Genomic DNA, 26626 nt, shown 5'->3' on the forward strand with positions numbered 1-26626 from the left:
TCAGCATTTTAGGGGTCATCTGAAGTCTGTTGTTTTGTCAACTGACGTTCTCTTACAAATCGCACACGTAAGCTGGCCCTATGCTAGTGGAATTTTATTTGAAAATGTTGGCTTTCTTAACACTTGTTCATTCTTTAGTGGGGTCAAATTGATGTTCGTTTTTGACCGTAGCGATAAAGACATTTGAAAAGGCAGGATGGAAAAATGTTCTCGAACTGGAGAATTTCTAACAGTGTATGTGGTTTCCTTTTGGAAGATTAAATTCATTCCAAAATGTAATGTTAAAAGCAGGTGAAATGTTTAAATACTATCAAATGGCGTACGTCAAGTCTCTGTAGAGATTGTTGAATTTACCAATGAGATTTTTCTCGCACATAAATCTACCTGTAAATAGGCAACTTTAGGAGCTGAGTAACAACTCTAAACATTAGCCCTTTGTACATAAGTCAAGTTGCACTACTTTTTTTTTCTTTAAAAATTAAATTAACATACCCATTTGCCTTTTAGATCTGACGAAGGTCCCTGCACTTACTGTGGTCGTGAAATCAAAGACGGTGCCAAGATCATGCTAGACCACCTTAATATCTACTGCCATGAGCATTGTTTTAAGGTAATAATACCTGTTATTACATCTAAACTTATAAAATAACTGAACCTGAAGGACACAAACATATATTATTATTTTTTTTTTTAATATACAGACCGATAGGTACATACCTACAAAAGGATATATAGATTATTTACACGGGTTGATAGATCAGGTATTGATCAATAGCTTGTGTAATAACTTTTAGACAAGTTTCAGATATTTGGCAACTGGTGGGAATCCAGCAGCTCCTGAGCCAGTGGTCTTTCATTCTGTGGCTGTCCAGTGGTTTCTACTGCTCTAGGCCTATCTCTGAAGGCTCCACATCATTGTAGACTGAAGAACCATACAAACTGACCTCCTCACATTTGCACTGATATTAATTATTTAACCACTTCAGCTCCGGACCAATAAACACCTTAAGGACCAGAGGTCTTTTTGCAATTTCGCACTGCGCTGCTTTAACTGGTAATTGCGCGGTCATGCAATATTGCACCCAAACGAAATTTGCGTCCTTTTCTTCCCACAAATGGAGCTTTCTTTTGATGGTATTTGAGTGCCTCTACGATTTTTTTTTTTGCGATATAAATGGAAAAAAGCGAAAATTTTGAAAAAAAAAGATATTTTCTTCTTTTTGTTAGAAGATGAATCGAATAAACTAAATTTTAGTCATACATTGAGGGCAAAATTTATTCAGCCACATGTCTTTAGTAAAAAAAATGTCAATAAGCGTATATTTTTTGGTTTGCGCAAAAGTTATAGCGTCTACAAACTAGAGTACATTTTCTGGAATTTACACAGCTTTTAATTTATGACTGCCGATCTCATTTCTTGAGGTGCTAAAATGGCAGGGCAGTACAAATCCCCCCCAAATTACCCCATTTTGGAAAGTAGACACCCCAAGGAAATTGCTGATGGGTATGTTGAGCCCATTGAATATTTATTTTTTTTGTCCTAAGGGATTGAATAATGACAAAAAAAAAAAAAAAAAATTTTCACTAAATGATATATTGCTCACACATGCCATGGTTATATGTGGAATTGCACCCCAAAATATATTCCGCTACTTCTCCCGAGTATGGGGATACCACATGTGTGGGACTTTTTGGGAGTCTAGTCGCGCACGGCACCCCGAAAACCAATCACCACCTTCAGGATTTCTAAGGGTGCAAATTTTTGATTTAACTCCTCACTACCTATCACAGTTTCGAAGGCCATAAAATGCCAAAATAGCACAAAACCCCCCCAAATGACCCCATTTTGGAAAGTAGACACCCCAAGCTATTTACTGAGAGGCATGTTGAGTCCATGGAATATTTTATATTTTGCCAAAAGTTGCGGGAATATTACAAACTTTTTTTTTTTTTGCACAAAGTTGTCACTAAATGATATATTGCTCACACATGCTATGGGCAGAAGTCAAATTACACCCCAAAATAAATTCTGCTGCTTCTCCCGAGTACGGGGATACCACATGTGGGGGACTTTTTGGGAGCCTAGCCACGTACGGGACCCCGAAAACCAAGCACTGCCTTCCGGATTTAAATATAAAATGCTACCAAAAAACCTGTTAGCGATGGCAGGGATCAGGCCTGACTCTGCGATCGCTGCAGTTATGTGTTTAGTGTTTTGTAAGTGACAGTGATCGATCGATACTGCACTTGGGTGGGCTGGGCAGAGGGGCAAAACGCAGGTGCTAGCAGGTATCTGGGCTGATCCCGCTAACAATGCGTTTTTTTGGAACCCTAAACTGCTGGGGACGCTAGTATAGATCTGATCAGATCAGATATTGATCTGTTCAGATTCTATAGCACTACGGGAGGTGTATGCTTTGCGTGTGGGTGTTAGCGGTACTGGCACTAACCTAGCGCTGCCTGGGGCGACGCAGACCCTGACCCTAAAACCTAATTGATATCACCCGCCGGGTGATCAGGGGGTTAAACCTTTATTGGGTAATAAATGGTGGGTGCCCTGATGCTATAAAAAACAAACTAACCAGAGTCACCCGTAACACTTATACGGTGATCAGTGGTGAAAGGGTTAACTAGGGGCAATCAGGGGGTTCAAATTTTTATTAGGTAGTATATGGGGGTCCCTGGCGCTATATAAAAACCTGACGGGGAACCTAAATAACTAACTGGCTAACCAGCGTCACCAGTGACACTGATACTGTGATCGCTGGTGAAAGGGGGTGAAAGGGTTAACTAGCAGCAATCAGGGGGTTAAAACCATTATTGGGTAGTATATCGGGGTACCTAGCGCTATAAAAACCTGGCGGTGAACCTAAAAAAATAACTAGCTACCTAGCGACACTAGCGACACTGATGCAGCGTTCAGAAAAATTATCGCTTAGTGACACTGGCAAAAGGGGGTGAAAGGGTTAACTAGCAGAAATCAGGGGGTTAAAACCATTATTGGGTAGTATATCGGGGTACCTAGCGCTATAAAAACCTGGCGGTGAACCTAAAAAAATAACTAGCTACCTAGCGACACATGCAGCGATCAGAAAAATGATCGCTTAGTGACACTGGCAAAAGGGGGTGAAAGGGTTAACTCTAGGGGAAATCAGGGGGTTAAATCTTTATTGGGGGGGTGATAGGGGGCTACCCTGGACCTAACACTAACTGTCCTGACAGTTTTTACTGTCACAACTGACACTGAATGCATTGATCAGTAAAGAAATGATCAATGCAATCAGTGACACTGTGACTGGGGGGGGAGGGGGGGCGGGGGGCGATCGGGGGGGGATCGGGGGGGGGATCGGGGGGGGTTTGTGTGCCTGTGTGTACCTACATGTCAGTGTAGTGTTGGTGCACACTTACTATTAGTCTTCTCCTCGTAGTCCGGTCAAAAAGACCGCCCCGAGGAGAATGACATCACTTCCTCCCCACTGTGTATTGTTTACACAGGAAGAGGAAGCTTCTCATTGGCCAGGAGCGATCCAGAGGGGGTGGCCGAAAACCAACGGCCATCCCCTCATCACGGAGCGCTCCCGGAGGGAAACGGACCGTCATATCCAGCGGGAGGGGGTCCGATCGGACCCCCCACCCGCTGGAAGGCATTCACGTACATCTACGTGATTGTGCCTGCCTGTGCCATTGTGCTGACGTACATTGGCAATACGGAGGTCCTGAAGTGGTTAAAGATCCAGCTCTGCCAAGCACCATCTCCTCTGATGTGTGCAGGGCTTTTTTTTCTCAGAGAATAGGTGCAGGAACTCCCCCTTTCTGAGTCACCCCTTTTCTTCACCTCTACCCAACTCCGAGCACCCTCTACCTACCTCCCATTACTGCCCTTATAGAGAATACAGAAACAAGTATAATTTTGTGGTGATAATTTTGTATATAATTTGTTAATGATAACAAGAAAAGCAGTAAAATAGCTCCCCTGTAGCCAGTAACAACAAAGCCCCCTCTAGCAACAACAGACCCCCCCCCCCCCCCCGCCCATTAAAAATGGGCCATCCAAAAAAAAACTCCCAGCAGCAACAGATCTCCTCAAAGCCAGCATCAATAGACTCTCCAGCATCAATAGTCCCTCCTCTCAACAGTAGATCTCTCCTAGCCATAACTTACCCCCATCAACAATAGGTTCCAACATGAGTAAGACTAGACCCCCCTGCAAAAATAGATCCCCTCCAGGTAGAATAGATCTCTCAGCAGCCAGCATCAATAGACCCTGCAACACACCCCAGCACCCCTTACCATTTCATACAGTCCATGCTGGAGGTGCTGGAACTGCGTTCCCCCACATTCCCGCTGAAAAAAAAAACCTGGATCTGTGTATATATTGCTAAGCTTATGAAGTTTTGCTGGCCATACATTTTTACCAATTCCTGCAGAATTACAGTGGTGTGAAAAAGTGTTTGCCCCCCTTCCTCATTTCCTGTTCCTTTGCATGTTTGTCACACTTAAGTGTTTCGGAACATCAAACCAATTTAAACAATAGTCAAGGACAACACAAGTAAACACAAAATGCAATTTGTAAATGAAGGTGTTTATTATTAAAGGTGAAAAAAAATCCAAACCATCATGGCCCTGTGTGAAAAAGTGATTGCCCCCTAAACCTAATAACTGGTTGGGCCACCCTTAGCAGCAACAACTGCAACCAAGCGTTTGCGATAACGTGCAATGAGGCTTTTACAGCGTCCTGGAGGAATTTTGGCCCACTCGTCTTTGCAGAATTGTCCTAATTCAATTACATTAGAGGGTTTTCGAGCATGAACGGCCTTTTTAAGGTCATACCACAACATCTCAATAGGATTCAGGTCAGGACTTTGGCTAGGCCACTCCAAAGTCTTCATTTTGTTTTTCTTCAGCCATTCGGTGGTGGACTTGCTGGTGTGTTTAGGATCATTGTCCTGCTGCAGACCCCAAGTTCGTTTCAGCTTGAGTACACGAACAGATGGTTGGACATTCTCCTTCAGGATCTCTTGGTAGACAGCAGAATTCATAGTTCCTTTTATCACGGCAAGTCTTCCAGGTCCTGAAGCAGCAAAACAGCCCCAGACCATCACACTACCACCACCATATTTTACTGTTGGTATAATGTTCTTTTTATGAAATGCAGTGTTCCTTCTACGCCAGATATACTTGGACACACACCTTCCAAAGAGTTCCACTTTTGTCTCATCGGTCCACAGAATGTTGTCCCAAAAGTCTTGGGGATCATCAAGATGTGTTGTGGAGAAATTGAGACGAGCTTTGATGTTCTTTTTTGCTCAGCAGTGGTTTTCTCCTTGGAACTCTGCCATGCAGGCCATTTTTGCCCAGTCTTTTCCTGATGGTGGAGGTATGAACGCTGACCTTAACTGAGGCAAGTGAGGCCTGCAGTTCCTTGGACGTTGTTGTGGGGTCTTTTGTGACCTCTTGGATGAGTCGTCGCTGCGCTCTTGGGGTAATTTTGGGCGGCCGGCCACCCCTGGGAAGGTTCACCACTGTTCCATGTCTTCGCCATTTGTGGATAATGGCTCTCACTGTGGTTCGCTGGATTCCCAAAGCTTTGGAAATGGCTTTATAACCCTTTCCAGACTGATAGATCTCAATTACTTTCTTTCTCAATTGTTCCCAAATTTCTTTGGGTCTCGGCATGATGTGTAGCTTTTAAGGATCTTCTGGTGGACCTTACTGTGTCAAGCAGCTCCTATTTAAGTGATGCCTTGATTGTGAACAGGTGTGGCAATAATCAGGCCTGGGTGTGGCTAGAGAAATTGAACTCAGGTGTGGACAACCACAGTTATAGTATGTTTTAACAAGGGGGCAATCACTTTTTCACACAGGGCCATGATGGTTTGGATTTTTTTTCACCTTTTAATAATAAACACCTTCATTTACAAATTGCATTTTGTGTTTACTTGTGTTGTCCTTGACTATTGTTTAAATTGGTTTGATGTTCCGAAACACTTAAGTGTGACAAACATGCAAAGGAACAGGAAATGAGGAAGAAACACTTTTTCACACCACTGTAACTAAAATTTGAGCAGTAGGTAGCCCTGTTTCCACCACCCGTGGTCACTGTTCAGCCAAGATTTTTCCAAGAGGCTCTTTCAATATTCTGATCAAAGTTTGACTAGCCACTTGGAAAATCCTCAGCCGAACAGTGACTGCAGCCAAGCAGGTGTTCCGAACAAGGGAAATCCTAATGTGTATAGTTAAAGCGGTTCTCCACCCTAAAGGGGAAGTTCTGCTAATCTGATCCCTCCCCCCCCCTCTGGTGCCACAATCGGCACCTTTCAGGGGGGAGGGGGGTGCAGTTACCTGGATAATCCAGGTATCTGCACCCACTTCCGGGACAGACCGCCGCAGACCCTTGCAGATGCATCGCCCATCCCACCCCCCCCCGTTGTGTTCTGGGAAACACACAGTTCCCAGGACACAGCGGGGACCAGCAGAGACGCGCAGCGCGACTCGCGCATGTGCAGTAGGGAACCGGGCAGTGAAGCCGCAACGCTTCACTTCCCGATTCCCTGACAGAGGATGGCGGCGGGGGCAGCAGACAGACGAGCGGTTGCTCGTCATCTGCCGCCGACATCGCTGGACCCTGGGACAGATAAGTGTCAATTTATTAAAAGTCAGCAACTGCAATATTAGTAGCTGCTGGCTTTTAATATTTTTTTTTTTAGGTGCAGAACCACTTTAACCTTAGACAGACATAGAATCAAGATACTGAATCTCCTGATGTTATCTGTGTACAGAGGCTCTCCATTACCTTTGCTATGATTAGGGCTCATCGGCTGTCTCCCAATGTACAGAACAATGTGTGAAGGCTCCTCATGTACTATATATAGCAGGTGATAAGTTTGGGTGCACCGCATCCACACTCTTTTCTGTCTATGGAATTTATGGAGCAATAATCCAATTTTCTTTTGTATGAATGTACTTCTGATCTTATGTCATTGTGTGTTTATCCCCCAGTGTGGAATTTGCAATAAGCCAATGGGAGATTTAATTGACAGCCTCTTTATTCATCGGGATGTGGTTCACTGTGAGAGCTGCTATGAGAAGCTCTTCTAGTTGGATGTAAGTATTTTTTTCAATTTTCACAATACATCCCTATTCATATCTATGGATGGCTGTCCCCCATTTGGACAAATAGCAGATGTCCTTACCAATGGAGTTTGTTCTGTATAAATCCCATCCAGGAGACTTTTGGTAAAGAGACTGTGTGGACAGGTAAGTATAACATGTCAGGGAATTGCTAGGGAAAGGGATCTATTTAAAGGATAATTGTACTAAAAGTATTGTTATCCTTTAAAGTCACAAAGCTGAATATATTTACGAAAATACAAGATTTTCTACCCATTTCTACAGATGTTTTTAAAAAATTTTATTACAGGTAATTATATAGAGCCCGCAATTTACGCAGTGCTTTACATAGCTCATATCATTTGTCCTATCCTGTCCTGTATACAGCTATATACATCCATCTTCCTTCCTATATTCCTCTATCATTACTGACTGCAGATATACATCATCTGTCCTGTGTATATATAGCTGTATACAGGACAGATGATGTATATCTGCAGTCAGTGATGACTGAGGAAGGTCTCTATATCAGGTAGCTGTATATATCCACCTTCCTTCCTGTATGTAGAGATCTTCCTCCATCACTGATTGCAGTTATACATCATCTGTCCTATATAGAGCTATATACGCCCACCTTCCTTCCTGTAAATACTAATACAATCCACCCCCTAGATATACACATACTGTACACCCCCGTACTGTACAGGCCACATTTAATGGGCACAATGAGGCTGCAAGTGATGGGCACATGCCTATGCTTTATGTGATCATGACTAAGCCCCTCCCCTTCGTGACATTGTCAATAGGGGTGGAGCATGGGTGACCTAAAATGATGCCCCCCCCCCCCCGAAAAAAAGTTCTGTGGACACCCATGGCTGTATACATGCCCTCCAGCAACTACTGCATGGTATTTCTTAGGGCAGGTGACATCCGTGGACCTCGTCTGCATAATCTATGCTGAAATAGCCACTTGTAGTCTCCATTGGAATCCCCCTGGGTTTCAGGGAGGAGAATACCGGCTCTCCCCCGTGATTGCATCCCCTCCGTCTTCTCCTCCCGGCCAATCAGGAAGAGGCTCCTGAGACCCCATTGGCCGGGAGGAGAAACGGGAAAACATTAGCGACTATTCACTCATTTCACTCAAGTGGGTAGGTTCACTTTTTTTAAGCCAATTAGAGCCTTAGGCTCTAATCATGTGCTTCTAAAAACAAAAACCCTATTGAAATCCATGCATGTGGCGCCCTGTATGTAAATTAGGGGGCCGAATGCATTGATAGGGGGGTGGCACCCCTGCACCCTGCATTACGGGCCTCCACTGGTGCAATGAGGAGTAGAGGACAGAACATTGCCACCCTATTAAAGAAAGTGCTTCAACAAGGACTTCCATAGCAGGATCACCAGGCATTATTTTAAAGAAAGTTGCAGATTTTGAAATCCAGAAAATTATTTTAGTAATTGAGTTTTAATATACTATGATAAAATAAGATATACGTACTAAAATTATTACGTTTCCCTTTTTGAAATGATGAGATGAGGTAGGTTTATTCTCAATGGAAAAGCAATTCCTTAAAGAGTTTATTGTTCTATTGTTCCCCCAATGTTTTAAAAAATTATTTAATAAATCTTGGATAACTGAAGTCACGATTTTATATGTACATGAATATCATAGAATAGCCTTACAATATCCGTGTGCCATTTCAGTTTTTATAGATTTTTGGTGCTTGCGCTGGAAGAAGGTCTATATAGATTGCCTTAACCAGCAGATAGCAGGAATTCAGGCATACAAATTGTTAACCAGCTGAAGATTCATGTGCAAGCAGTTGCAGTAGAGCATGACTAAATAGCCTGCATAATTCATGACAAGCTGCAGACCAAAATGGACAGTCTACTACCGCATTGATTTTATGACTGGCCTCATATACAGTAGCTAGACGGCTAACACCTCCTAGGTTTTCAGGTACAAGAAAATTGTGTGGGTCAGAGTTTTGTATAGACCCTAGAGCCCTCAATACAAGGCACTGAACCTAATTTCTCAAAGTATAGAATCTTAAGCAGAAACTGACCAAGTGTTTTACCTGAAAAAGAATGTGTAGTTCTGTTCAGTTAGTTTTGTAATCCAGGCACCCCTGCCTGGTCAGAAATGCCTTGCAGATTACATTACAATTAAGCAATACAACTTTGTATAAGAAACAACCCCAGCCTATGACTTGGCAATGAACAATGCAGGCACAGTAATATATCTTTTTGATCTCCCCTCCTGTAAGCATGTCCACACAGCTAGACTGACTAATAGCTAGACTGTGCAGAACAAAAGCGCAATAGTGTGGTTACTCTTACTGTCCCAGCCTGGGTCTTTAAAGAAGACCATTACCAAGGCACATTCATGCACTTATATCTGTTGTCTTCAAAATAAATGTAATGATTTTAATGATTGCATTACGGAATGGAATCAGTTTTTTCTTTTTCATACATCATGGGACACAGTCAGGCTAATATTACCTACTGGGTTATACTCCATCACCAGGTGAAAGGACACTGGTAGATCAAAGGTCTTCAGACAGGAAGTGATCCCCTATATAACCCCTCCCACACTGGAAGCACTTTACCAGTGTCTGCAAGGTGGATGGCACGGTTTGTTTGAGCCCTCTGAGCTCCAGGTCTCTAGTCCCACAAACAGTTGTTAAATAAATCAAGGGATTGACTGATCGGATCCATTTGACACAGGCCTATATGCTTAGATAAATGGTACCCGGGTCTCGCAAAGAAGACTCAAGATCCTGCAAGGTTTTGCCTGTAATGTGGCCTCCGGGTGCTGGACTCCGTGAAGTGGAATCCTGGACACCACAGCACTAAGGCATTCCTGCAGGGTGCTGTACAGGTCCAAGGGAGTGAAACCTAAACATGAAAAGGGTACCCAGTCCTTGAAGGTCCTCAAGTGACAGGAACCCGCCGTGCTGGGTGAAGTTTGGGCTCTTAGTTTCTAAGCTGCCCTGTGCCTGGACGGGTAAGTGAAACCCCTTTACTTATTATTGTGGGGTGTCCCAGTGATTGGGAAAATCAGTCACGTTAGCTAGAGCCTGTGTGTGGTGACCATACGGAGGAGTTTTGGGCTAGCTGTGGGTGTTTGCAAAGTGTACCTTATTTTGCTTGTGGCTGTTACCTGTATGATGGCGCACGATGGTGCACCATTTCCCCCGGTTCACCAGGGTGCATTTGCAAAAGCGCCACTGAACTTAGCAGTTGTTTGTTTGGCGGCCATGATGGACACAGCTTCACTGCACATGTACAGTGGCCTTTATCTGGGCGCACGAGGATTCACGTCATATGCAAATACAGCCACACCGTTTGCCGGAACCACACACTTGCGTGAGTACATGCACGCACATAACGTTGCGGCGCACATCCAGCTTATTTAAGCTGTGTACGCCAAGCATGCGGTGCTTCCAGAAGGCAGCTGTGGGACACAGAGCAGGCTCTGAACAGACACTTGAAGAGGTTCATTCTTTACTTACCCAGGTCACGTGAGTCACCAAGTGTTGCTTGGCAGGCTAAAGGTACTTCGCAGGATTGTTACATAGGAGCTTAAAACGTAAATGGGCCGCCCCCTCTGACATCATGGAGAAAGTCATAGGGAAGTCCCTATGCCTCAGAGGGGGGCGGGGTCATCGGTTGGCCTCGACCCTCCGTTATATAAGAAGTGTCAGAAGAACAGAAGTGTCACACGGCAGAAGACTCCCACTGAGGCGGATCGTGTGGACAGTGCAGAGAAGAACCCGGAACAAGATGCGGGACGAGAAGAGTGGAGGAAAAAGATGATGATGATGAAGAAGAAGATGGAGGAAGAAGAATGCTGAAGGAAGACCAGAAGAAAGAAGAAGAAATTAATAAAGCACTTGTCAAAAATCATCTCTTATGTTTTTTAACCCTTTTGACACTTTTTTGTGTGACATGGTAGGGGTACATTTGTACCCCATTACCAATTCACACGGGGGCGTGATTGGGGGTCCCCTTGTTAAAGGTGGCTTCCAGATGCCAATAAGCCCCTCGCCCACAGACTTCCACGACCATCGGGCAAGGGTTGGGGAGAAGGACCTCATCCCCACATCGACATGGGGGCAAGGTACTTTGGGGGGGGGCGCTACCCCAAAGCGCCCTCCCAATGTTGAAGGAATGTGGCTTGGTACAGTTCAAGAGGGGGGCGCTCTCTCGTCTCCCCCTTTTTTTTTTTTTTTTTTTTTTTTTTTCCCGCAGCCTGCCAGGTTGCGTGCTCGGATAAGGGTCCTGTATGGATTTTTGGAGGGGCTTTAGGGGGACCCCCACACATTTTTTTATTTTTTTTATTTTTTCCATTTTGGTTCGGGGTTCCTCTGTGGGTAAATTCCATGCCGTTTCTATCGATGAACTTTTATGTGTATTGTTGGACTGACAATTCATTATAGCTGCAAGTAGTTTTAAATTACTTTTTTTTCCTTTAGAAATTTTATTTTGCTGTCAGACTGTTCTAAACACGGGAAACATTCGCCCGCTTACAGGCATACTATAGACACCCCCCAGATATGAAATTTAAAGGAATATTCTACTTTTATTGTTTCACTTTAAGCATTATTAAAATCATTGACCCCTCAAAAACCGCCATTTCGGAAGACTTTTTTTTTTCATTGATGCATGACCCCTGGGGCAGGACCCAGGTCCCCAAACACTTTTTATCACAATACCATGCATATAAGCCTTTAAAATTAGCAATTTTGATTATTCATATTCATGTCCTATAGACTTTAACGGCGTTCACGTGTTCGAACAAATTTTTTGCCTCTTCGCATGTTCTGGATGCAAACCAAACAGGGGGGTGTTCGGCTCATCCCTACTGACCGAAATGGTTCATTCTCTACATTGCCTCGTGCATTGGTGACTGAGCCCCCCTGGTCCACTTTGGGATCCCTGAGGCCAGTTCAGGCCGCATAGGCTTTTCCTCTACACCCCCTGTTGGAACAGGGGATGTATGCTGATTTAAAATTTTTTTTCCTCCAAAGAGGTTTTCCTTTTTGTATCCCATGGATGAAAAGTGCATAAAAAAATAGAGCTTGCCAGCATGAGATGCAGCAGTCTCTTCCTTATACAAGAACTTAACTTGTCCAGTAGATAACGCACAGGATTTGAAAGACCCTGTTGACAAGGGATTGGAGTCATTATTAAAGGATTCCTTTTGTTTGGCCTGTTCAGCTATTCAGCCAGCTGTTGAAGCAATTGGTATCTGCCAGTCAGTGAAGGATCAGATCAAACGGCCTTATAGGCCTGAAAGTAAGGCCCCTTTCACACAGACGATCGGTTCAGGTCCACCTGTCAGTTTTTCAGGCAGACCTGAACGGATGCTCTATAGAGGTCTATGGAGCGTCAGATGTCAGCGGTAACATGTCCGCTGACATCCGAGCCAATCCGCTCCGAAAAGTGTGATGGAGGAAAAAGCAATTTTCCATCTGTCATTGGAATCGGGTGACGGCGAACACTGCGATCCGTCGTGACCCGATCTCCCATAGGGGAGAGTGCCGCTGTGACAAGTCCGTCCCTGCGCAGTGTGCAGAGACAGACCTGTCCTCTGCCTGCTCAACGGAGATTGCTCCGGTGATCCCTGCTGAGCAAGCGGATATCCACTGGGCAGATCAGCACTGATCCGCCCTGTGTAAAAGGACCCTTAGACGAATATTTCTCGAGCGCTGTGTTTTGCTATTGACACCTTAAAGGATTCAATACAGCAGGTTTCTCATTTGGCTCTCTCGTCTGTACATAGGCGCAGACTCTTATGGCTTAAGAACTGGTCAGCCGAGCTTCCTTATAAAAAGTTATTGGCACGTTTCCCTTTTCATTGGGAATGTTTATTTGGTGATCATTTTGAAAAATATATCCAAAAGATCTCCAGAGGGAAGAGTTCTCTACTCGTGAAGAAAAGCACCAGACATCCCTCGTTTAAAACCTTAGGGACTGCTTCCTCCAATGTCTCAGTGTCAAGGCGGTTCCACCGCCAACCGGACGCTAGGACCAGGGGCAAGCCGCAGGGCCAAGGCCAGAAGAGGCCCTGGGTCCAATATTCTTCTAAACCCAGCAACCAAGCTCTCATTTTGAGGGGACGCCCCCACTCCATTGAGTGTGGGGAAGGCTGCTGCACTTTACGGACATTTGGAGAACAATAATTCAGGACAAATGGGTTATATCAATTATATCTCGCGGTTACAAGCTAGAGTTGCTGGGGGTTCCCCCCTTAGAGGTTTTTAAGATCCAGAGTTCCCTCGGATCCTCCAAAAGGAACTTATTGCTTCAGGCACTACATCATCTAGTACATCAAGGAGTGATTGTAGAGGTTTCAGTATCCGAAAGGGCACAGGGTTTTACTCAAACCTGTTTACGATTCAGAAACCAAATGGGGACACAAGGCCCATTTTGGACCTAAGATCCTTAACAAGTATCTACTGATGCAGTCCTTTTTGGATGGAGTCTGTTTGCTCAGTAGTAACTTCACTCCAGAGGGGAGACTTTCTAGCCTCCATCAATATAAAAGACGTGTATTTACACGTACCTATCTTTCAGCCTCATCAGAGGTTCCTACCTTTTGCAGTAGAGGAACATCATTTTCAGTTTGTGGCTCTACCATTCGGGCTAGCTACAGCTCCCCAGGTGTTCACAAAGGTCGTAGCACCAGTACTGGGTCTTTTAAGGGCCCAAGGGACCCTGGTGCTCGGGTATCTGGGCAATCTCCTACTCAGATATCACTCATTACAGGCTCTAGAACAGAGCATAACATGCACAGTGCAGTATTTGAAAAGCTTAGGCTGGATCATAAATAGCGAAAAGACCGCCTTGAAACTAGCTCAAAGTCTAAAGTATTTAGGTCTGATCCTAGATACGGTTCAAGCAAGAATATTCTTGTCACCCATAAGGATCTGTGCTCTGAAGGTTACGGTGCATCAGATAAGGGGCACCAGACAATCCTCCATTCGGCTCTGTATGCGTCTTCTAGTGAGGATGGTAATCTCCTTGGAGGCAGTGCCTTATGCCCAGTTCCATTCCAGGCCTTTACAACAAGAAATCTTGTTGGCCTGGACCAAAAGAGGAAAAGCCCTGGATTATCCAATGTGCTCATCTCCTTGGGCATGCTTAAGGCAGGGTGTTTAAGGACCGTAGCATCTCGGGATCTGTAGTGTCTACCCTAGTGAATGCTATAAAAGCGGTCACTAGGAAAATTTAACATGAGGTCTGGAAGACTTATAGCGCTAGATGTGAAGCCAGAAAATGGCATCCTAGGAAATATGTGATTAGGAGAATTCTCTTTTCTACAGTCAGCTGTGGAAATCAAATTGGCTTTGAATACAATCAGAGGTCAAGTTTTAGGCCCTATCGGTGTTCTTTCAAAGGCCTTTAGCCTCCCATTCACTGGGAGGCTAAAGAGAGGATGGTACCTCCCAAGGTTCAAAAGCATCCCGTATAGTGTGTGTATCTCCTGGTATCCAGTTGTGGTCTGCTGCATCCTCTCTCTTTTTTTGAGCCCAAAGCTATTTTTGGACAGTCCTGTCACTCTGATTTACAGAGGCTGGTTCACACTACCAGCATTTGTGTCTGTCTAGCTGTGTGCTTACAATTTCTTCCTGGGTAGATCCATATACAAAAAACTTTTTTGCTTACCAGCAAACCACAAACGTCAAACCTCTGCGGCTGATTTTATGACTCTACATCCTGGACTGGTTGGTTACTTATCTACCTCCCTTAAGTCAGGCGGCAAATTTATTTACATACAATACTCTATGTGCTCCTGAAGAACCGTACTCTTACGCGCAACATGTAGAGTGAACATTTTTGTAATTGGATTCACACCCTGACTCTAACCACTCCACATCTACATCCTGAATTGGTTACCATCACTGGGACTTCAACCACTGTACCATTGGGTGTATCAATATAATCTGTTTATCTTGGAAGTGTTGTCAGAATCTGTGTGGTTCATATAATAACAGTTTTATAAATGTTATGTATAAATAATCCTTTTTAAAATTTTTCTACAAATAAACCTTAATTACTTTTATATGGCTTACCCGTGTGCCTTTAAAGTCAGTTTTTTTTTAGTTTCTATATATCCAGCCTCCTTTTTTGTTTTACCAAAAGGACCCAAGAAAGGGCATGCAACTTCCAAAGCTTCCATTGCCAATTGGGTCCATCAATTGGTCATTCAGGCCTACGGTCTGAAAGATAAAGCTCCTCCATTTAGGGCAAAAGCTCATTCTACCAGGGGTGTAGGAACCTCCTGGGCTTTTCGCCATCAGGTATCTGTGGATTTGTAAGGCTGCTACCTGGTCTTCAGTGCATATGTTCACAAATTTGTATCAAATGGATGTTCGAGCAGCCGAGTATTTGGCTTTCGGACACAGTGTACTGCGGGCTGCCGTATAAGTTCTGATGGCTATTGTTTGGCAGGGTGTCTCCCTCCCCTCAAGGCTATTGCTCTGGGATATCCCAGTAAGTAATGAACATTAGCCTGACTCTGTGTCCCTTGATGTATGAAAAAGAAAATAGGATTTTTACATCATACTTCCCTGTAAAATCCTTTTCTTTGAGTACATCATAGGACACAGAGAGCTCTCCACTTTATTTTGAGGATTCAGTGCTTGCTACAAAACTGTGCTTCCTGTGTAGGAGGAGTTATATAGGGGATCACTTCCTGTCTGTAGACCTTTGGTGTACCAGTGTCCATTCACCTGGAGAGAACGTATACCCCAGTAGGTAAGGAATATTAGCCTAACTCGGTGTCCCATGATGTACATGAAGAAAAGGATTTTACAGGTAAGTATGACAAAAAAATCCTATTATATCTGCATAGAGGTCAGCTTTCAATCTGAGCATTGTAAATAACCCTTACTGATATATCTTTTTTTTTATTATTGCAGAATTATCATATATATATTCTTCTTTTTATGGTAGGTTACAGCTTAAGGAAGACCATGATGGAAACTCTGAATCGTCAATGAGCTACCAGATTCTTATTATTGGCTAAACATGATCAAGTTATTACAAATTAGTATTTTCTTACTCATGTTCATTTGCTTATAATATCTAAGATGCAATTTATTTACTCAGAGGGATTGCACCTTTTTACTGTGATTGACATCTGTACATATTGAAGTGGAGACATACAGTATGCAGTACATACATTAATGTCATATGCCTCTTCTGACTGTTATATATTCCTTTATTGAACAAAATTCTTATCAAGAATTGATATGACTTAGTGCAATCTGCTTAGTGAAGTTATATCAATAGCAGAGATATTGAGTAAGTATATAGGGTGACTTGTCTTTTGTCAATGTATTTACAGTATTTACTATTTTTTTCAAATAATCATGTTCTATTACTCAAAATTTCCATTTAACAAGTCCTACCTATAAAAAGGTTTTTATGAATCTAACTGCTTATGACTGGTGTTTTGGGAACATAGATAGTTAGTTAATTTTTGGTTGTTTGTATTAATCCCGTTTCTTGATAAAACATACAGTGTTATTTTATTAAGCAATTGCTATTTGTGTCAAATCGCTCAATGTGCCTGCTCCACCGCTGTTTGTTCTGCTGCCAGAATATATGTAAGGATTTAATAAAACTGGCGCACTCAGAATCTGGTGAAGCTGGGCATGGTAGCCTATCAGCTTCTAACTTCAGCTTGTTAAATTAGGTTCTGACAATAAAACGTGGAAGCTGATTCGTTTCTGTGTAGAGCTTCACCAGATTTTGCACTCGCCAGTTTCGGTAAATCCTCCCCATGTTTTACTAATACTTCGGTAGAGCAACATTTGTTGGTAGTCTGCAAAAACCCAATGACAGATCTCTTACTTTGGGACATGTAACTATATGAGGAAGAGTACATGTAAGTGCTCCATGCACCTAGTAGTGGTTGTGTTTAAATCTCCCGCATCAGCTGTATTGCCAGTACCACTTTGGAAGCCATTGACAGGAACAGCTGCCACAAAGTCAAAACTCAAATAGGAGCAAAAATAACTCTTCCCTAAGTGCTTGTTTGTATAGAACCATTTGGCTTAGTGCACTCTTCAAGCCTCATTCACATGGGCATGCAATTATATGCATTTATAGGACATTTCTAATTTCAAATAAAGGCATGTGATGATTTTGAACTGTATGATCTGCACTGTGCATTTAATTGCATTCACTTTATCTACTTTTAGAAAAAATAAAAAATAAATCTGTGTGTCCAGGGGGTACTTGGATAATCTGAATGCATCTAAACACTTGCAAGAGAAATTGATATTGTTACTAAGATCAATTTCTCCTGTGTTTAAATAAAGTAAAGCCCAAGCAAATTAAAGATACAACCAGAATTCAGGGAGCACTGTGTATACGCATTAGAAATGAGCATCAATCCTATAATTTTTAAAGCCTGTGTGCATCCGTAGACCTCTAGGCTTGTTGAACAACAGGCAGGGCTCATTTACACTTTTGCAAAGATCACCATTTTTCTGCACTACGAAAATGCCGATCCCTGCAAGGGTGCAATTCCCACTTAAATGCAGCCTCTGGGGTGAGCTGCCACTTGGTATGGAGAAATGCACACATGTTGCAGATTTCTGCATCACAGCTTATCCAAAGGCTGAATTTCTGTCTATTTATATGGACTGCAGCTCAGCTGCTGTGTATAAAAATAAATGGAATGTCACATCACGATATGTGAATAGAGAAAAAAAAGTTCAAGGTACCGTTGGCCAAAACTGGTACCTTCTGCACAGTGAAACAGTGTTTTACTATGCAGAAAGTGTGAACCAGCCCTTAGTTTTGTTTAGTATTAGTCTGCATCTATGGCATGTCCTTTGGTTTTCAAATGCCCTCCAGGCACAGGGAGTTCTAAAAGTAAATATGCCTGCAGCATCAAGCACAGTCTAGACACTGCAAGCAGCTTTGCAGAGCAATGCAAAGTGAAGTTTTTCTATTGAGCCATAACTTCATATATTTTTTTTTTTTTTTTAATGCTCTATGTTTGGGGAACACGCATTAGATTCCAGGAAAGAGATCCAAGCCTCCATTTAATGCCCATATGTGCATAACCTAAGCCATCATTTTAATGCCCATGTGTGCAAGACCAAAGGACAATGGTATGATGTTTAGTTCCAGGGCTGTCTTAAAAGCTGATGTGAACATGCCCTTTCCAGGTCAGTGACTTCCAAATTGTGGGACAGCTCCCATATATTGGTTCTGACAGATTTAAAGAGTAAAATTTGTACATGTGAAAGCAAACAAACTTTGTTCTGTTGTGTGTCAGTATTTTACATGTAGGTGTACTGTAGATGGCCTGCATCAGGCTGTACTCAGTACAATTAAAACATCCTTCCTTTGTTGATATGATACATTAAAATCTACAAGCAGTGTCTCAGTGTTTGGTCGTTTTGCAGAGCCCAATGCAAAGCACCCAAGTAGGAGCATTTCCTCCTCTTTGCATGGTCTACACAGCAATACCACCAATTACATCTCGGTGCAGACAGGGCAGACACTAGGGGGGTTATTTACTAAAAGCAAATCCACTTTGCACTACAAGTGCACTTGGAAGTGCAGCCGCTGTAAATCTGAGGGGAAAGCTCTGCTGATTTTATCCTCCAATCATGTGCAAGCTAAAATGCTGTTTTTTATTTTCCTTGCATGTCCCCCTCGGATTTACAGCGACTGCACTTGTAGTTGAAAGTGGATTTTCCTTTTGTAAATAACCCCCTAGGTCGCTTATACATACCCAAGCCATGCTTGACGTTTTAGATGTATAGAACAGTAATATCATGGACTTTGAGAGAACATTTAGATGGAATTAGGGGGATTTCAAAAAATAATGTAAATTCACCATCTAAATCTCACATTTTTGGAAAATGGCCCGCCGAGAAACTGGAAATCTTTGATTAGTTTTGGACCATACCATGTAGTAACACAGCAGGATTCCTTCTTTATACAGCTTAAAGTTTTTTTTTTTTTTTTTTTTTTACCGTAATGCAAGTTTCACATGCATTGGTATCTGCTTTTATTAAAATATTGCATTTGACCCTTAAAAACCAAAAGCTTTCTGATGGGTACTAGCAGATTCTGAAAGGTGGGGACCTCCTCATGTTTCTGCACAAAAGGGCAGCAATGACATAGGGGATGTGCATTTTCCTAGGAAATCTATTTTAATTGGAAAGGGCAACTTTGTTCCACTATTGCAGTCATAAATCCCTCCTCATCTGATAAAATACACAGAGGGGAATTTATTAAGACTGGAATAGATGTGCATGGCAACCGATCAACTTCTAGATTTCATTTTCAAAGTTAAACTCAACAAGCTGACGTTGGAAGCTGATTGGTTACGAAGTACAGCTGTTCCAGATTCTGTTTAAATGAATTCCCCCACATAGAATTTAATTATTGGAGGAGCCGTGGTACCATATTTTACCAGCAGTGGGCACTATATGTGTAATCGGCTCAATTTTGAATACCACCAAATGCACAAAGGATGGACACCTCTGGGTCAGTACAAAAAGGGTCCTGATGCAGGCGAAGAATTTCTGTTTATAACAAAAATCCTGTTTAATAATAGGTATCCGTGTGTAGAGCAGGATATTAAATATTGTATACTTGCTATGGTGATTTTACACTCTCTTAAGAAATGGAAGCTGTACAAGTTTAATACATGTATGCAGCATACACTTCTGGAATTATCTAAAGTTGCACTGTACTCAATAAAGGCTATCAATTTCTAGATAATCATTAATATGTGTGTTTTTAATGATCAATGAAAAGATTCTCAAAATCAACTGTTTGTGTCAGTATCCAAACCAACACTAGAACCTTGTTTATAATGTATGTATATAGGGGGCTATTTATCAGTGTGTTAATCTTGGATTCACACATTTTTCATTTTGAAAAATTGTGAAACTTGGTTCAAAGTTGTGTGAATCTTGGATGAAAACATTAAAATGGACCCTTGAGTAATAAAGGCTTTACTTGATTACAAACTGACCTCTTTTGCAAATTGTTTATGCTTTGCCCATGAATCCCCCATCAATCTTGGCCTAATGTGACGCTAATCTCTGGTTTTAAAAAAATCAACTTGGGTATGTATTCCTAACTCAAAGTCCCTTCTAATGCTGCGTACACAATTAGATTTCCCGACAACAAATGTTCAATTGGAGCATGTTATTGGAAATTCCGATCGTGTGTAGGCTCCATCGGACATTTTCTGTCGGAATTTTCAACAACAAAAATTTGAGAGCTGGATCTCAGATTTATCCGACAGCAAAATCCTTTGTCGGAAATTCCGAGCGTGTGTACACCATTCCGACGCACAAATGTCCACGCATGCTCGGAATCGAGCAGAAGAGCCTCACTGGCTATTTAACTTAATTTTTCTCGTCTCGTCGTATGTGTTTTACATCACTGCGTTCTTGACGATCAGAATTTCTGACATTTGTGCGATCGTGTGTATGCAAGACAAGCTTGAGCCAACATCCGTCAGAAAAAAAATCCCAGGATTTCGTTGTCGGAATGTCAGATCGTGTGTACGCAGCATAAGGGTCTCAGCCTCCTCAATCTCCAGACTTTTTTTTTTTTGTTCCTGCTTTGATCAAACGTCCTCTTAGGCTGGATTCACACCTATGCAGTTTTACTGCTTTTTGCGTTTTGCAGATTTGCAAATATGCACTTTTAATGCTTTTCGCATTTTGCAGAGGTGTGAATCCAGCCTTAGAGGGTCTAAATTTGTTATCCATGGTCCCACTGTATGTAGGAATGTAGCCACCCTCTCTTGCTTGCTTCTGAGATAGACTAGGGACTATAGGATATATAGTGTACATAGAGAAGTGCATATGACCACAACTAGTGTGCACTGCTTGTTCCAAACAAACAGAAGTAAGCAAAAGGAAAGTTTTTTGGGAGCTCATGGAGGTTGTAACAAGGTGGTCAAAAACCACAATAAGAAACCGTTTCATTAAAAATTGATTACAGGACTATTAAAGAGGAACTGCAGTCTGCTCACATAATTTGTAATAAAAACATCTTTGCCATTCTGAAGCTTCCCTCCAACCACTTTGTATATTAAATTTATTTATACTGTGATTCTGTACTTGCCAAATATGCTGCAGAAATCTCCCTTCACCGAGTCTGGTTGCAACATTTTAACAGTGGGCAACTGAAGCTGCTGCCTGTTCACTTCCTGGATTTACACAGAGGCACACCTCCAGCTCTACAGCTCTCATTAGCCCTCTTATGACTCATCCCCCCTCCCTTCCTGGCAAACCCTCACGAGAGTGAGAGAGAGAGAGACCTGTGCATGATGTCATAAGACTAGGCTAATGATCAGATAAGAAACTGTAAACAGAATCTTAAATTACTGGTCTTTAGGTGAAGAGTCCCTTTACATGGAGAAGGGTCCTTTTACACTAGGGGTTAGTAGAAAGAATGCTCCTTACATTGATGGTTAGTGGGAAGAATGTTGTTTACACTGGTGTTCCTTGGGTGAATAGTCCCTTTCCACTGGTGGTCAGTGAGTAAAGGATCCTCACTGCTGTGCAGTGGTAAGAATGTTTCTTACATTGGTGATCAGTGAAAAGAATCTCCCTCTTACATATAGCTAAAAGGAACATGTCAAGATTCAGTAGTAAATTGTCTGAGATGCAGAATAAGCTTATTGCTCAAGGAACCCTAGAGTTCAAGTGCTTTTTTTTTTTTTAAATCTTCCCTACTATATTCTAAATGGGATTGATCTTTAATAATATTAAATGATTACATTTTAAGGCAAAATATTTCAAGTGAACCTGATGCAGACATCCCAAGTCTCCCGCGAGGTGCGGTAGCCTGCAGCATTTCAGCTACGGCTCCCAGGCACCCGCAAGTGGGGGGGCAATATCCCAGCTGCAGGGCTGCTGGTGTACTGTCCCCAGTGTGATGGCCATCTAATGGGGGCAAATAGGTGTGGGGCTGGTGGCACTACTGCAGCAATCAGCACCGTATCGCCCTTGGGTTGCAGGGGGCCGCCAGCCATGCATCCTTCCCCACACATGGCAGTAATCAGCGAGCCAAGGACAGATAGGCTGGTGGCCCCAAGAGAGCCCGGGACTCAAAAGAAGAGCTCCACTAGCACCGCCTCCTCCTCCTTGACACTGTCCCTGAAGAGGCGAGAAGCAGCGGGGCAGGCGCAGCGTAACATACCCTGTGCTTCCAGAGCAACATGGATTGCTCCAACTTCCAAGCCCGGAGCGAGGACAGGCTGACTTGAGCAACAGAGGATGGTCCGGAGCAGCTGAATGCTCACAAGAAAGACTGGCATGGAATGAAGGGTACTGTACCATCATCATACACACACAGACCTGCAGGCTCCAGATAGACTCTGGTACAATGGGACAGAGGAGGAAATGCAGACAGGGACAGGGCTAGGGATCTGTCATCTCCCCCTCATTCCTCTCTCTCTCGCCCTCCCCCCTCTCAGCCTTTCCATCTCTCAGCAACCCCCCCCCAAACCTTCCCCTCTTCTCAGCCCCCTACCTGTTTCAAGCAGAAGTGCTGCACATACTGACTGCTACCACCATGACCACTTCAAATCACTGTAGTGGTCATGGTGGTTAGAGTGTTCCTTTAATATCTCTCAGGAGAAGTAAACCTGTGTATACCGATTCCATTTTATTTTATCATCCTCTAGTTGTGTTAAATTGGGGGAGTGGCACACGGAGCGCCACCTCCTTGAAATTAGTTTTCGCAGGCTGAGATGTCTAAAAATAGCAAAGAATTGGATTCCTCACAAGTTGCCCAGCTAGAGCTAGACAGATAAGAATGAAGATGTAGAAAAAAGAAAAAAACTGCGCAATCTCTAATATCTCATATTAGGATTTGAACATCTCCCCCAAATAAAGTGAAGAATAAACATGTGCAATATTACATGAGAATACCATACACATCAAACCTATTGTGTATCATACTTAACACACCACATATAGTGATAAATCTATAACAATGACACTAAAATGATGTTATTAAATGCATAAACAGTGAGTTTTGATAATAATAATGCTCAGAATAAACACAAAAGAAATTAAAAAACGTGCATAAATGGTTAATATGTCCTCATTATAATAGTCCTTGTGGGAATACAAAGAAGCAAAATATAAGTGCCATTGCACTCTACACCAAAAGACTTTCACGTGTCCATAAAAGAAGTGCAAAGACTCTGAATCTTGTGTCAACGTAGAATAAAACGAAGTGCACCACCACCAAAAGAATAAAATTGGCTCCTTACCAGATGCCCTAGTAAGGTGGGCTTATTCAAAGATCAGGTCAAACTATGCATCACGGTTGAATCGTCCAAACCCAATTCCGCTTTGAGGCAAAACTCGGATGTATTTCAACAGGAAGGCAAAATGGTTCACCATAGAAAGGAAAAACACTCCATATAGTGTAAAACCATTTATTAAAATAAAGTAAAAGGAAAAATTGCACTTACAGAATTAAAATGAATACAGGCATATCACCGAAAGGAAGCGTCGGCCGATCGCAACACCTAAGGCGTATCCAAGTTCTGCTGTTGTTCTAGTGAGGCAAAAACATAGTGTATCACACCGCCCTACGCGTTTCGTGATAAATCACGTCGTCTTGGGGTACGGGTGACACGCCATAATGCCTCCATTTTATAGTTGAATGTGGTCCAGGCCACCTCCTCCATTTTGGCACCATAAGCCGCACTTCTGGGTGCGCACCGGAAGTGATGCGTGTACGAGTATTTATTAATTCATATCCTAATATTGTTCTCCCCGCTAGGGCTAGAAAGGGACCCAAAATAGATGGAACAAACTGTTCCACCAAGCATCCGAGGCTCAGAAATCGGGCCGTGGGGACAAAAGGAACTCCTCGGCCTCATGCTTACAATCGGAACCAAGCCTCGATATCATTCACCAATCAGGTGCGAGGTCAATGGTCGACGTGACGGAAGTGACGCGCATCAGCGTGATCACCCGTCCTTCAAATGCGGAACTCCGTGATCACGCCCCGCCCACCCGTGCAGCTCGAGGTCACGCTCAGAAGCTGGTCCCTTACATCACTCCTATACAGGAAGAACGTACGTTTCTCATGGCCAAGCCTCACTCATGCTTCCCCCAACAGGAAGTGCATGCGCTTCACTAAGCCAAGCCTCGTTACTACTATGTGAAGAGTGAAAATTAAATATACAGGCTCGTCCCCTGGGTGTGCGGGAAGCTTAACATCCCACCCCCCGCCCACCCCCACAACGTAAAGGGGACAGAGCCACAAACTCGGATCCCCACACTATGTGTCTCCAGACGCTGGGCAAAACCAAAGGAGGAGGGGACCTGTCCTAACGTCAAACACAATTTGACAATAAAGTACATAAACTCAAGTAAAAACAAATGAATACAATACCCAAAGCATTAAAAGAAGTTATAAATATAAAATCATGCGCCACTAATAGCTTGCTATTAAAATAATCACATGCCAATCTAATTAGTCTCCCATCCTATAATAGATGGGACACCATTAGATACAAAAGTAATCTATTACTATGTGACAGACTAAAGCATAGATAATGCACTGACAGGACCCATTAAGTTAACAAGGAAAGTTATATAAACTTGTATATAGAACCAAGTGTGCCAAGACAAAATAGAAATCAAGTAATCATTGGCAAACCTCATACAACTTTTTTCACTCATACGATAGGTTAAGCGTTATTTATAAAGGCATTCACATCAGTATCTGTGTTCATGCCAAAAGGGGCATAAGTTTTTAACCTATGTATCCAAGACATTTCTAAGCGTGAGATCTCTCTCACTAGTGCACCCCCCCCTCCAGTGTGGTTTATATTTGTCTATCCCCATATACAACGTGTTAGAGGGATCTCTGTCGTGTTTCTCATCATAATGTCTCGACAGGGGATGCTCGTCAAAGCCCCATTTAATATTGGCAATGTGCTCGTTTAATCTGACTTTTAGAGCCCTTTTGGTCCTCCCTACGTATTGGAGTCCGCAAGGGCATTGTATGAGATATACGACTGCTTCCGAAGAGCAGGTGATGAATGGCTCAACCGTATATCTTCTTTGAGTGCTTGTGGAGACAAAATCAGTAATCTTAGAATTTTTGTTCACATTGCAAGAGCAAACTTGACAATTTTTGCATCTGAAAAACCCTTTGAGATTTTGAAAAAAACACCTATTCCTTTCGGGGGGATCTTGCACACTGGGGGCAACCTTACTACCCAACGTAGAAGCCCCTTTAAAAATAACCCTCGATGTGTCGGGTAGAATGGTTCCTAAGATCGAATCACTGGTCAAAACATGCCAGTGTTTACGGATCAATTGTTTGACCTTCTGGTGCTGCATTGAAAAGGTGGTGACAAAGGGCAATACCATCCCATTCTCGTTCCTAACAGTCCCCCTTTCTGTCAGCAGACTTGACCTATCTCTATTTCGTGTGTTGTGAAACGCCTCGGTTAATAGGTCTGTTGCATACCCCTTCTCCCGAAAACGCTGAGATAAAACCATGGCTTGTTCGTCAAACTTAGTAATTTCAGAACAGTTTCTCCTTAGGCGCAAGAATTGCCCCAGGGGAACGGACTTAAGCCAAGAGTCCTGATGACAACTCCCCAAGGGAATATAAGAATTTCTGTCTGTGGACTTGAAAAAAGTGGATGTGATGAAACTATCTCCACTCACTCTAATATTCAAGTCCAAGAAATTAACCCCTTCCCTACTGGCTTCATAACTGAATCTAATGCCTCTATCGTTATTATTCAGCATTTCCATGTATCCATGTAGAATGAAGATGTTTCTGGACCACCTAGGCAGCATAGAACTAGGAAGTGCTGGGGAACAATTTTCCATAGTATTATTGCTGCAACTTTATACGAGAAACTCTTTGCATGCCGTCACAATGGTTCACAATTTGCCAAAAAACACAAGCCACATGAGTATTGAATGTAGAAGTGGAGTTGAGTTTCATAGTTTCTTGATGCCAAGGATTGCCAACACACTACCTAACCATAATACATGAATGACTATCTTACTTTCCTCACCTTTCTGAATGGAAAAAGCATGAAGGCCTGCCCACGCCAAGCATTTTTGCTTATGGAAATGCTAAGATACATACTGGAATGATAGTCTGATCATCACATTTTATGTTTATGACTGGCTGCTCAAAAACATGATGACACACACCTGATTTGACTGGGTTGGGTACCAATCTATTGCCTGACCTCTTGAATGGGGACATCAATTTCTGTCCTGATTTAATGTTTTCCCACTTGAGTGTACACTTGGAATCCTACAATCTCTTGTACTTTGGCATAACCCTATTCCCAGCGTGGCCCTGCCAATACACACCATTCAAAGCGATATGCAACAAAAGAGATTCACAGACACTTAATTTCAGATACATATGCAATGCTGTTCTCAGATCATAACACCAAATCCAGTAAAGCGAACCACAGATGGGAACAGGAGCTGGCCCTAGACCTTACAGA

At 42.8% G+C, this 26626-nt stretch overlaps 1 protein-coding gene across 6 annotated transcripts in view; it reads left to right on the plus strand.

Annotated features, from left to right (window-relative positions):
- The window catches only part of ZNF185 (zinc finger protein 185 with LIM domain), a 199465-nt gene extending 179586 nt beyond the window's left edge, over nt 1-19879 (plus strand). For all 6 annotated transcript variants that reach the window (XM_077450315.1, XM_077450407.1, XM_077450665.1 and 3 more), the window contains 3 exons: nt 508-610; nt 7000-7104; nt 16072-19879. In XM_077450315.1, coding sequence (XP_077306441.1) covers nt 508-610; nt 7000-7098 — 202 coding nt within the window. In that variant the 3' untranslated portion in view covers nt 7099-7104; nt 16072-19879. The remainder of the gene's footprint in view (nt 1-507; nt 611-6999; nt 7105-16071) is intronic.
- Nucleotides 19880-26626: the final 6747 nt, after the last annotated feature.

The sequence above is a fragment of the Lithobates pipiens genome, unplaced genomic scaffold (assembly GCF_037356315.1).
Source record: "Lithobates pipiens isolate NorthernLeopardFrog02 unplaced genomic scaffold, aLitPip1_a1.2 Scaffold_1, whole genome shotgun sequence".
NCBI classification, from domain to species: Eukaryota; Metazoa; Chordata; class Amphibia; order Anura; family Ranidae; genus Lithobates; species Lithobates pipiens.